This window comes from Scatophagus argus, chromosome 18 (assembly GCF_020382885.2).
Source record: "Scatophagus argus isolate fScaArg1 chromosome 18, fScaArg1.pri, whole genome shotgun sequence".
Taxonomy (NCBI): domain Eukaryota; kingdom Metazoa; phylum Chordata; class Actinopteri; family Scatophagidae; genus Scatophagus; species Scatophagus argus.
In genome coordinates, this window is record NC_058510.1 from 7,998,983 (window position 1) to 8,011,434 (window position 12,452).

At 40.7% G+C, this 12,452-nt stretch overlaps 1 protein-coding gene across 3 annotated transcripts; it reads left to right on the forward strand.

Annotated features, from left to right (window-relative positions):
* The first annotated feature begins 4,164 nt into the window (after window positions 1-4,164).
* On the forward strand, window positions 4,165-12,301 carry insig1 (insulin induced gene 1). Of its 3 annotated transcripts, none has more exons than XM_046371461.1 (8): window positions 4,165-4,317; window positions 4,552-4,703; window positions 4,826-4,931; window positions 5,095-5,442; window positions 6,897-7,021; window positions 7,294-7,460; window positions 8,123-8,222; window positions 10,312-12,301. In XM_046371461.1, the coding sequence occupies exons 3-8, from the start codon at window positions 4,874-4,876 to the stop codon at window positions 10,339-10,341; spliced, it is 828 nt and encodes a 275-aa protein (XP_046227417.1). In that variant the 5' UTR covers window positions 4,165-4,317; window positions 4,552-4,703; window positions 4,826-4,873; the 3' UTR covers window positions 10,342-12,301. The 3 variants fall into 3 exon arrangements, with proteins under 3 accessions (XP_046227417.1, XP_046227416.1, XP_046227415.1); XM_046371460.1 differs by having other exon boundaries at window positions 4,829-4,931; XM_046371459.1 differs by having other exon boundaries at window positions 4,552-4,931.
* Window positions 12,302-12,452: the final 151 nt, after the last annotated feature.

Here is a 12,452-nt window from a genome sequence, read left to right on the forward strand (position 1 = left end):
AGCTGCTTGATACACTCTATACCCCAGAATCCCCTTTCATCTTTCATGGCACAGGGAGAGAGCTCTGCTGAAAAGGGTGTGAGTATCCAGAATACCCAGAATGTGTTGAAGCAGTGGTACTGGAAAAAGGAAAAAGACAAGATTGTAGAATTTTGAACAAACTGCAGATTATTAACGTAATGATAAAAAGGGATGGATGATACATTCGCATGAAAATGGTATCTTTGTTACTGGGGGTCCCTAAATGTGCAGTATCGCAGCACTTAAAGAGAGAATAAATACAATGATTTTGACACCTGAACTAGATGGAATAAACAGGATGAAGCTGAAAGCGTTTTCGTCCTAATCAACTATTCAAGCAGACGGATTACGATGTTTCCCTTCATAATTTCACACGGGACTGAGGAAAGAAATTGTCAAGCTCGAGTTTGATAGATCAATTTACCCGCAGTTCCAGCAGGCTTTTCCTTTAGCTATAATTCAATCCCTCCCAGTCTAACAGCATAATCTATGACACGCTTGATCTGCTATTCATTTGAAGTGTCATAGCATCTTGCTTTATCTTCTGATGTGACTGAGACCTCCTCGACGCCAGCGCCAGCTCTGCCAGCTGCTTGCAGCTATTTGCTATATGTAATTGTCATGGTTATTATGGTCCAGCATTAGCCAACATACCACTTGTGATTTCAACCTCCACATTAATGCACATGCTACTGTCAGTGGAGGCAAAAAGGGCTAAATTGGGAATCTTTTTTTTTTTCTTTCATTAATATGTAAGATATTTAATGTGTCTTCTTGTTTGGAAATCATCACAGGTCATACATATCCAACGATGCACCTTTTCTTTGGTGATTAAGACATACACACTTGAGCCAAGACAGAAATTTACACACTCTGACACCCACACCCACGCGCACACACACACACACACACACACTCACTCACTCACTCACTGCTGTAGGCTTTTATCCTCAGGCACCTAGATTGCCAAGAATTACACATAGAGAAACTTATTCATTTGGGGAACGTACACACAGTTCTTCCCAGAGACAAGCCTTAAACATACTCATTTTGTCCCGAGGCAGAAAATAATACTATTGCTGGATTACTGGGTGGGGTAGTAGTTGGGGGCCTTGGGGAGCTCCCCTTAGGTGCACCCTTCTTATTTTGACCTCCTTTCCCCTTTTGTGAAACTGTGAGACAATTTATCTGTGTTAACCACATGGCCCACTGAAATTAGGATGGAGTAAATATGACTGATGTCATTATCTATGGACTGCAGCAAAGTGAATGTCTGAATGTTGGTTTAGGATCACAGCAGTGTGTTCTTAAAACGGTCATGAGTGAGAATGCATGCCATTATATCCAAGAAAGCTCGGAAATGAGTGAAGGTCAGAAAGAAACCTGTTCAGATGGTTCAAAAGTGGAATTTCTTTTCTGACAGTCAGTTCTCATCCAATAAGACACGCTGTGTTTGTTCAAGCCTTCTGCATACACCAACACAAGTCTAGCGCTCAGAAATGAGACGGTGGACAAATGTAAACTTTTCAGCCCTCGATATGCTTTCATGCTCAACTTGTTTTGTACAAAATAGCAAAAAAGCTGCAGCGGAGTGCAGCTGTGACATTTATATTTAACCACTCAGTTATCACTGCCATTTTAGAAATGGCATTTTCTTACTCTGTTCAAGTGGAACCAATTTAAACTCGGTCAATTTGAATGTGCACTCCGGCAGCTGTAATACCTATAAGATGACTTATATACCCATATGTAATACAAACATTCAAAAGCTCATTCTGAAACTGCTCGAGTGGGACTAAAAATGCTCCTTTATCTTGTAAATTGTGAGATGACATGGTAAGTGGCCTATCTTAGTCTTTAGAACAAAATGGTTTCCCCTCTACCTCCACCATCACTGTTTGTAGGCCTACAGCCATGTTAGCCACTCTGTGAGATCCTGTTTATGGTGCATTCACACGCCCACTGGATTGTCCCATTTCCCAAGTTTTCTTCCCACTTTGTTGTGTTTATGAGCTTCCAGCATAGATGTCTAATAAAACTAGATACTGGACTCAAAGATGACACCAATGCTGTCATATGAGAACTGCTCGCCAACACAAACACCAAAGTTTTCCAGCTTCCAGGTTTACTTCCTGGGTATGTGGTCCCCTGAATTTGTGCAGTAGTGTTTCTCCTGCACTGAGGTATTATGATTTGTGATTTTTGGTTGTATACATTGGACTTGATGCTAATAAATAACTTTTCAATGTAATCTACCTCACTACTAGGTCAGCAGGTAAAGGTTACAAACTAATACCATATTAAAAATGTTTAGTGCGCAAAATAATTATAACTAATAAACATAAAAACAAATAAACAAATAAATAAAGAGTTTCTTACCATCAACCTAACATTTAATTTCATCTGCCATGTTTTTGTGTACATGATGTCAAAGTCTACCAAATTTCATTGATTTTTGATGTGGAAAAGCTTATACTATACTGGTCAGTCTTCATTTTGATTAATAAAATAAAAGATTTAAATGAGCCTCAGTTGATCTTACTTGAATGCATAAGTTTATTAAAACACAAATATGTGTAACAGAAAACTTAAGCATGTGTGTGCAGAAGCACAGTCAAATGTTAAAAGCTTAAACTTCATTGCATCTCATGTGGTTTTGCAGTTCTACAGTTCTGTAGGGTCACGCCATCTGGGAGAAGGAATGTGAGCAACTCTCAGTCAATGATGTTTCTCGTTCAATATTAGAGAGGACTCTGGAAGATCTCCAAGGTTCAATTTTATCTTTAACTGCGGGCACCAGTCTCCCGACATAAAGCATGCCAAGTCTGAAGGCCTCTGAGGCCTCACAGGTTAACTACTGTGTCAGTGCATGAATTAAACACTCTTTCATATCCACAGATTTCTACCACAACATTTTACTCAAAACCACAAATGTGAACCTAACGCTGGGAACGAAAAGTCATTAAAATAGGTCATGTGGGAATCATGAATGCCTGGTGCAGAGTTTTATGCCAATGATCCATTTGCAGAGGTTGGTATTTCAGACACGAGATACGAGAAAGTTTTGACCAGCTAGTGGTGCTAAAAGAAAAGTCAGAGGATCACCAAAGTCATTAGGATTCAACCTCTTGGGAACATGAAAGCTGGTATAAACTTTCATAGCATCAGAAAGGACCAACAGACTGACAAATCCCATGCTGTTGCCAGGGCTAAATGTTTGTGGTTTGCCTACAGTGTTTTTATATCTATTTTCATAAATGAAGTTATTGGATTTTTTTTTCAATATACCCAGTAATTGAGGCATTGTTTCTCTCCACACAGTACATCAAATCAGCCATGAAAAGAAGAGATAAATTCAGCAGTTGGGTTTTCAGGCTTAGAAGCCAAACGCTGGGTGGAAACCATAAACCAGTCCCCACATTGTACCTTAATTTGGTGCAGAACTCATGTTTGGTTCTGCATTTTAGCACAACATAATTGACAAAAAAAAACAATGAATACAATACCCTGAGACATCAGAACCACACATAATTACACCAAAAAAGATTGTTAATTAAACTTAATTGAAAAGAGATGCTATCTGACTGACATGCTCTCTGTTTTTGTTTATCAAATTTGCCATTGGTCATGAAGAATCACTTCATTTTGCAGGCCAAATTGCATGAACAAGTTGATTCAGCCATGGTATTACTTTCTACAAAGTGCCAACAGCTGAAGTTCAGTAAATCTGACTTAGACTGGGATGTTTTTACAGTCAAATACAAATATATAAATAGCTGTAAATGTTCATGGATCTCACTGAATTAATTTACTCTCATCTCAGAAAACTGTTTTTACAACCTTCTACCGCACACACCTATAGATGTATGTTTTTTTGCTGCAATATGCAGTGGGTGCAGGTTTGTTATCACACTGCCCTATATACGCCTGGCTGGGACAGACAGTTTTTTGCAAAACATGTTTCCGTGTTGTTGTCAGTCCTTGAAAGACTATGTCATCTGGGCACTGAACCTTATCCATTCACATTATCTCTGACTGACGTGCAGCAGCTGTACGTGTATTCCCTACACACTCCTCCTTGCAAGCCACACCTCCTCTGACCTGACCCAAGGTTCAACAAACTTTTTGAAAACATCAGAAAAAAAAAAAAAAAAAAAGTTGTGCCACTTATTACGTTTCACAAAGGCTGCCTATATAACGGCACCTGCGCAGGAGGCTGGAACTAGTTTGTGGAGGTGCAGCCTGTTAGAATAGTTGGACGTTGCGGAAGGACGTGTAAATTCTCCCTTTGGCCTGGTAAACTTTCTTTTTCAGCATACTTACAGATCTCTAATGCAGCTGTGGCTTTTATTGACGAGTTACGTTTATTTTATTTTGTACCACCACATCCTACATTGTTCTCATAATATCCCATTTCGAGCTTGAAACATACTGAATCCCTGCTTTTTGTAAGAGCTCTTCAAATGCTCTACATAGCGAGAATGGCTTTGCTGTCATTTAAGTACTTCTCTGTTTCCACTTTCACTTCAGGTTCTCTTCAGCCTCCTGGTTTTTCGCGTCTGTTCCGGACGAGGGGGCGGTGGGGTGGCGACACGTCATATCAGCCGCCGCGCTCTGATTGGCTGCCGATTCTCACCCGACACAGCTGTGATTGTTTTCTGCAGAGGAAGCTCTTGCCCCTGGTATGATCTCCGTGCTGTGGAATGGAGCAGCAGCACCGTGTTTGTGTTTCTTCGCCTTTCAGTGTATGTCTGCTGACGATGATGTGAACAAACAACGTGATTGCAGTCCTTATTGTAACAAGCAGGAAAACAAGAAAGCCACCCCGGTTTGATCATTGGCGGAGGCGCGAATGAACAGGAGTGGAGGTTTCTGTTCGGACCAGGTACTGAAGACGTCTGGTGATCAAGGTAAGGATCGCAGTCGTTTCTCTTTGTAGTGGTCTAACTTGTGAAGTTGTAGCAGAATCCGAAAAGCCGCCACTTCAGGGATGTTTCATCTTGTATCTGTTAACTTGTTGGCTAAATGTCTCTACTCTTGTAGCCAATTTTATCCCATTTGCATCCCCTTCAGCCCAAAAGTGCCAAATGCCCAGACTAGAGGACCACTGCTGGAGCTGCTCCTGTGCATCAAAGGTTGAAACTAAGCATTCATCTGTAGCGAACTGGTTAGCATCCAAAGCTGAAGAAATGATGTCCATCATCACCTCGGTGCTCAGCAATGCCTACGGCTCTCTGCACGACGTCCGGACGGCCAACCTGATCCGCCGGGGTCTCGTCCTCTTCACCGTCGGAGCTTTCCTCGCCCTGGTGCTCAACTTGCTGCAGATACAAAGAAATGTTACGCTGTTTCCCGAGGAGGTGATGACAACTTTGTTTTCCTCTGCCTGGTGGATCCCTCCATGCTGCGGCACAGGAGCCGGTGAGTAGGCAACACGCTGGTTGATAAGAAAAATGTTAATTAGTGCGTTATAAATAGTTGTGGATGCAGTTTGACCTCTGTTATCAGTAGTTTGCTACTAAGTTTGGGACAAAGGAATGCGGAGAGGGGAGGGGTAACAGCGTACTTGTCCATATGAAGACAAAACGATGATGAAAAATAATGCTAATCATGTAGGGGTGCTTAAAGCCTGGAAAGCCTCTGTGAGATACATGTACATCACACACAAAACTTGGCAGTAAAATACTGCAGTTTTAAACTGTTTGAGCCCCAGAAAAATCTATTATTGTCACAGCTACTGAACGATCAGGTGGTAATGAATCATCGTTCGACCTTGTTTTTGTGAACTGTTATACAAGCCGTCCTCTCCCAGGCTATACTAATCTTGGTGGTTTTGTCTGGCAGTCAGTTATGAAAAAAAAACTGACTTAGTACAGATGGTATCGATTCTCGGCCTCTGATTGGCCGCAACAGCCGGACACGAGGCGAGCTGCGCGCTGATTGGCTTGTGTCATAACGGGTGAGCTGAGGGGGAGGTACTTCTAAGGCCAGGAACCAGGAAGTGGTGGGGGGGAGGAGAAAAGAAAGGAAAACAAAACACAGCATACGTCGTCGGCTCCTCCTCCTATATGCTGCAGGACGGGCCACAAATGAGAGTAGAGGAGGTGTAGCTACGTGTCGGAACTTTTTGTTGGCATTAGTCTGCGCCTTACTGTTGTTTCTTGGTGTCATGTACCAGCTTGTTTAAGATTTTTGTATGAAGTAGGCGCTTTTAGGACTGAAATACTTTGTTTACGGTGAATTTACTGTAACCTTTGATGTCTTATGTTGTGTCAGTTAGCATGTCGCTGCACCTGACAGTTATTTACCTTTCCATAAAGCTGTTTAGTGTATAAAATGTTGGAGTGAGTAAAACAATCAAGATCTATCAAGTATATATGTTATTTCAAAGCTGAAACTATTAATAAGTTTATGGCTCTACAGAAAAACAGAAGGAGAAAAAGCAAAACAAGACCTAATTTTAGCTTTTAAGTTGTGAAAATTTGCTGCTTGTTTTTAATTTATGTGATGGTAAACTGAGTATCTGGAGTTTGGACTGGTGCTTGCACAACACAAACAAATGTGAAGACGTTGTCATGCAGTTTATTAACAATGAAGAGTAGAGAGTACAAAAGAAAACAGCTTGATATCACAAAGAAACAGGAATTAACCCAAAACAACATTCAAACAACATAAAATAAAAGGCAACATTTATAAACAAATTTCAAGGGTTTTAAGTGTATTCAGGTGCCTGAATGAGTCACAAATTATGGAAGCGCATGTTCAGCAAATAGAATAATCCCACACAGCAGCTCCATGACAGGATTTGCCTGCAGGCTTTTCACAGAATTTCTGCTTATCTTGTGTAATTGGGGTCTGTGTGTTCCTTTTCACAGCTGTTGTTGGCCTGCTGTATCCCTGCCTCGACAGCCATTTGGGAGAGCCGCATAAGTTCAAGAGGGAGTGGGCCAGCGTCATGAGGTGCATCGCGGTGTTTGTCGGCATCAATCACGCCAGTGTCGTATCCTTTCACAATGGATCCATCTTGTGCATTCACAAACATAGGTTGTTGTTCAGTGTTGTCTCTTCATTTAAGCTTAATTTTCATAGTCAAGATGTAATATGGGTAAAATGCCGCATCTTTTGTCTGGACAGTATCTAAAGCACCAAGATGTCCTGCTTTATGAAGTGAAGGAGCTCAGTGCTTTCAGGTCATACAAAATTGTGAGTAAGAACTTATGCTACACTAGCTTCAAATTGTTTGATTTTGTCCTTAACTGACACGTAACACAGAAACTAGACTTCGACAACAACGTGCAGCTGTCCCTAACTCTGGCAGCCTTGTCTTTGGGCCTGTGGTGGACGTTTGATCGGTCCAGGAGCGGCTTTGGTCTGGGCATCACCACTGCCTTCCTAGCTACTGCGTTCACACAGCTGCTGGTCTACAATGGAGTTTACCAGTAAGTTCGCCATTATCTTCCAACCTCCATCCACTGTCCTGAAGTACAAATGGAACAAAAGTTGTCCTGTCCTTGTCCTTTTCATTTTGGAGGAAGCTGTTGCTGTCTAATGAGTAATGACTAGTGCTTCGTCATCACTAATTCTTGCTTTCACATTACACCCACAACAAAAGTTTTGTAGCTTTTTGTTATGTGTTAATTACATAGCTGTGAGTGTAAACCCTGTGCTGGCATGAGTGATGTATATAAAGTACCAGAAGTACCTGCGTGAATCCACCAAAAAAGAAGGTGACATACATTGAGGTACCGAGTTTTATTTTGGGAAGTCCGATTGTCTCTGGGAGCCCAATTAACAGGCCCTCCTACCAGCTTCAGTGGCACATCATCAAAAATACACAGCTGAGAAAAGGGAGTTTCTTCTCACAGCAAGCGTTTCAAACGGCAGCTGCAGCTCGTTCTGACTTTACAAGGTAGAAACAGAGGGGGGAGAATGAGTAGAGATAATTACATTTTCAAGAATGACAGGCTTTGCATGCTTTCCCCACTCCAGAGTTCTGTCTTTGAGGTTGTTTCTTATTCTGTGACATGACATTGTGCGATGTCTTATTTAGCTTTGGAGGCCATCCATCCATCCATCCAACATAATGATTTTTGTCTTTCAGGTATACATCTCCAGACTTCTTGTATGTACGCTCCTGGCTTCCATGCATATTCTTCTCAGGTGGTGTTACGGTGGGGAACATTGGACGGCAACTTGCTATGGTAAATTCTGCAACCATTAATAACATTGTACTGCTGTCACTTGAGGCTCAAAGAATCAGAATCAAATCAGAAATCTGTTCTGCGGTAATATGGCAAGGATGACCATTATAAAGTGACAGAAATTAAACTAGGCACTAAGAGAAATAATTTATCTAAAAATGATGATTTTGACAGCCTAAAGTGGAAATGAACCAGTAAATCAGCCCCAAATGTCTGTTACACAAACCTGTCAAGTTCCTTATGAAAAAGTGTTTATGTGCATATGGGGAAACAATCTAATATTGACATATATGTGGTCTGACTTTTTTAATCTCTCAAATATTATATCAGAATTGGCCACAAAAATTCTGTCACCCTCAAAACATTGGTCACCTTTACATGTGTTTATAGTTCTCAGGAACAACATGAACCACCAGAAACTGTTAACTCCAGTCCCAGAAATTGGAACAGAATTGACTAATTAATCCCAACAACTCAATGCAACACCTCCCTTGAAAAATTCTGTCTGCCATTTATTTGAATTTGACATTTCATAAAGTTTACCAGTTTGAAGTTCTATATGCTTAAAATCCAAAAATTAAACAATGGTCATCTTCACTTTTAGCTTTTGGATGAACTGTTCCCTTAAAGAGGCTTAAAGTCTGTATAATTGTGATGATTAGGTGATGTTTCCGCGTAATGTCTCGAACATTTGTGGCCTGTCATGCTGGCAAAGCATGTCCCTACATGTGTATTCGTATCAGCCTTCAAGCATCTGCACCTGTTGAACTCCTATGATGACGATGACTTCAGAGATTTCTCTGCACCACACATGCTTTATTTGCAGTTATTCAGCTGGACCACAACAGCAGATAATGTTGTCAAATGGTTTAAACTTGTGCAAAGTGCACTGAAAGCCTCTCCCCCCACCCTTCCCCTCATAATTATCCCATCAAGTCAGCTTTGATGTCTTCATTAAGCTTTTGCCCAGAAGGCTCACCTCATTCTGTCTGTAAAGTAAGAGTCCCGTCACTCCCTCAGTTTGACTCAGTGAAAGCGTGAAAGCAGATTAAGAGCTGTTGTTTTTCTCAGTCGTGGCGAGACACAGAGCCAGTCAGGACTCGGCTGACCAGAGGGTCATTTGCTACTTGTTGTTTTTGTTTGTGATGAGGCCTGAGGAATGTTGGCACAAGTCTGCACTCGTGGTTTTGTTCTCTGTTTTTCTCTCTTTCGCTCCAGTGAGTCGTTTATGAGAAGGATCAGGAGGAACATGAGACTCTTGTGCTCAAAATTGTTTTTGTTTTTTTGGTGGCTTTTGAGGATTAATGATGGTTACAGTGAAACAATCTGGTTGGCAGCATTAACCATGCAGAGTGGAAGCTCTGGTTAGATCTGCTTTAAAGCTGAATGGCTTATAATTTTACCAGCTTAACCGAAGTTACAGTCAGATATGTAGTGAGATATGAGAGATCGCACAGTACAGAAACTGTTGTCCGTTATGTCTGAGAATATGTAAAATGTTTTGTGATGCGTAAAATGAGCAATGAGCAAAAAAGCAGTTTTCCCCTGCTGAGAAGCCGGTACTTTTGTGCAAAATAATCAGTTTCCATTAGGGAAAAAAGAAACTTTCATGTATTTAAAAATCTTGACCCTTAAAGTATTCCGGATTTGTTCTTCAAGCAGCACCAGATCAAATATTTACTGGGAAATCTGGAAATTGTCCACAGAGTTTGGTTTTAGCTGCAGTTTGGAGTTCCCAGAAAGCTGAACTTAGGTGTTAATGTGTGACTCGTGTCTTGAACATAAAGCACGTGAGGCTGAGAAACATAACAAAAGTTTCAGCGATGAAGGAGGATTCAACGAGGAGTCTTTCAGTCAGTTTCTCTGATTGAGTTCTCACACTGTAAGGATCGCAAATATCCTTCAGTGCTTACACGAAACTTACTTTAGCCACCATAAAGACGCAATAAAGAAAGTACACTTAATTTCAGCTCTAAGAACAATTAGGTTTACTAACTACAGATATTCTAACTGTTTTTTCAGATTTGCTGCATCTCATGAATCGATGACATGTCATTAACCCCAGTGGTCTTCTCTGTATTTCCTTCAGGGTGGCGTTGAGAAACCCCACATGGACTGAACGCCAGAAACACACAAAACCAGACAAAGGACGGCTAATGTAAAAATGGACAAGTTGTGTGAAGAATGAGAAGAGTAACAAGAGGAAAAAAGACTCAAAAAAAGATTGTTTTGACCTCATCTTTTGTTCTCATAACAAGGTGCGAGTCAGAAAAGCCCCTCATCTAACGTGCCATGTCCTCTGCACCTCCTTGTGGACAGACAACCTCTCCTTCCCGCCTCTGTCGTATTCCGATAGCATTAAGGTGTCCTTCACAGTAGACAGGAGGAGAGTGATTCCTTTTGTTTGTTTTATTTTGTTGTGAAGTGCACAGGTTTTATTTTATGCTGGAAGTGCGTGTCTTTCTGCAGTTTATGGAGTGGAAGTGTGTGTGCGCTTTAGCGTGGCTTTGTCTTTAGCACAGAGTGTATGAGGGGGTGTGATGTCTTTTTTTTTTTTTTTTCTTGTGTGTTTTTTCTGAATTTATTATGATCATAAAAGGGAAATGTTTGTATGAACGGGCAAAAAAAAATGTCTTCACTCTCACATAGAAATGTATTCAGCGGCCTCAGTGGCATCACCGAGGCAGGTGGGGGAGATGTGTGTTCCCAGGTAAACCAAATTAAGTATTTATTTTATACCTTTTGAATGACCCAAAACCAAATGTACTGTATGTTTGATAACGAATGACGCTTCCACTTTTGAATGGAATAGTTGAGTTGAGATGAGATGATTGATACCATTCTCACACCTGTACAGTAAATATGTAGCTGAAGCCTGCAGCTGGTTAGCTTAGCTTAGCACAAAGACTGGAAATAGCCTGACTTCTGTAGGAAACAAAAGCCACCTACCAGCATTTTAAAGTTCACTAATTAACACGTTCATCTTGTTTAACTCAGAATTAAAAAGTAAAGCTAACCTTTGCTGGCATATGGACACAAGTGGTATCAGTCCTCTCATTTAAGCTGAACTATTCCTTTAAAGTGACTGAAGCATAGAGATTAGGAGTGCCAACTACCAATTTGTGCTGGCTGATATTCATTTATATGATGATGTGAGGTACACCTCCAGTGTTCAGAGAGTTGTGGGAATTAGTGGAAGTTCTCATGAGTCGTATCTTACTCACAGATTTCTGCCAACACAATGTCATGATGTACCTGTTGGAAAATTACTCCAAGACCCTTCAGTGTGTTGTTTTGTCTGTTTCAGACAAGCAAACAAGAGTGTTCAGTAAGGGTGAGGACGAAGTATGTCAGAGCGATAGTGTAGATTAAAAGGCAAGTGCAGACATACTGTGTTTTGACAGAATGTACTGAGAGTGTAGTACAACAGCTCGCCATCATTTGAAATTTCCAGGGGATGATGCCCCCCCCTTTGTGACCAGGTGTTAAATGTCTTGTGAAGCCGACCTGTGACTCCCATCGAGAAAAACATTTTAATTGTGCAATGGTACACATTTTCCCACTTCAGTTCGTGTTTTAAAACTTCAGCTCTAATCTTTGGGACTTACACTGGGTTGAAGGGGAGGGCAGGACATTTTTCCTTAAGATTTGCAATCTGTGATTGCCTGTGTATTATAGAATGTAGTGCTTTTGTCACTATAACAGTTTAGTTTTATCATTTGTACAAATATGACATTATTGCTTGTATGTGTAATGGCTTGCCGATGTAATCAGACAGGTGTTATTACCATTTTAGACCTACAGTATGTTAGTGTTTGGGGGTCTATAGGATTAAGTGCAATCAGAGTATACATGAGCCGATTATTCTTCCTTATTTATTATTATTTCTGACAATGGCTAAAAAAAAAAGGTAACTTGTTGTAAGTATATGCAGCGTGGATACTACAAAAAAAGCAATAACATGTTTTGTTTTTTGTGAAGAAGATTTTTTTTTGGTCAGAGATTACATGCCTTTTAGAGTCAATACCAATGACTCTCACCGGAGAGACAACATAAGAAAATATATTGTGTCAAACTGTTGTAAAAACAAAAGAATCTCATTTAGTAGCATTATAGAAGGAGACCTGATTTATTTTTTTAAATGTTTTCTTGCGGCAGATCACTTCAGGTTGAATCTGCTTGCATTCAGGTGTGCTAAACTGAGGAGGAAGCTTTATTTTTTCAAGGTGG

What these genes read in the sequence shown, in the direction of transcription:
- insig1 (XM_046371459.1), top strand. Translation starts at nt 4,874, where the DNA reads ATGAACAGGAGTGGAGGTTTCTGTTCGGACCAGGTACTGAAGACGTCT. An exon ending in GAAGACGTCTGGTGATCAAG is followed by an intron (nt 4,932 to 5,094) that starts GTAAGGATCGCA and finishes CATCCCCTTCAG; the next exon opens with CCCAAAAGTGCCAAATGCCC. An exon ending in GCATCAATCACGCCAGTGTC is followed by an intron (nt 7,022 to 7,293) that starts GTATCCTTTCAC and finishes CACGTAACACAG; the next exon opens with AAACTAGACTTCGACAACAA.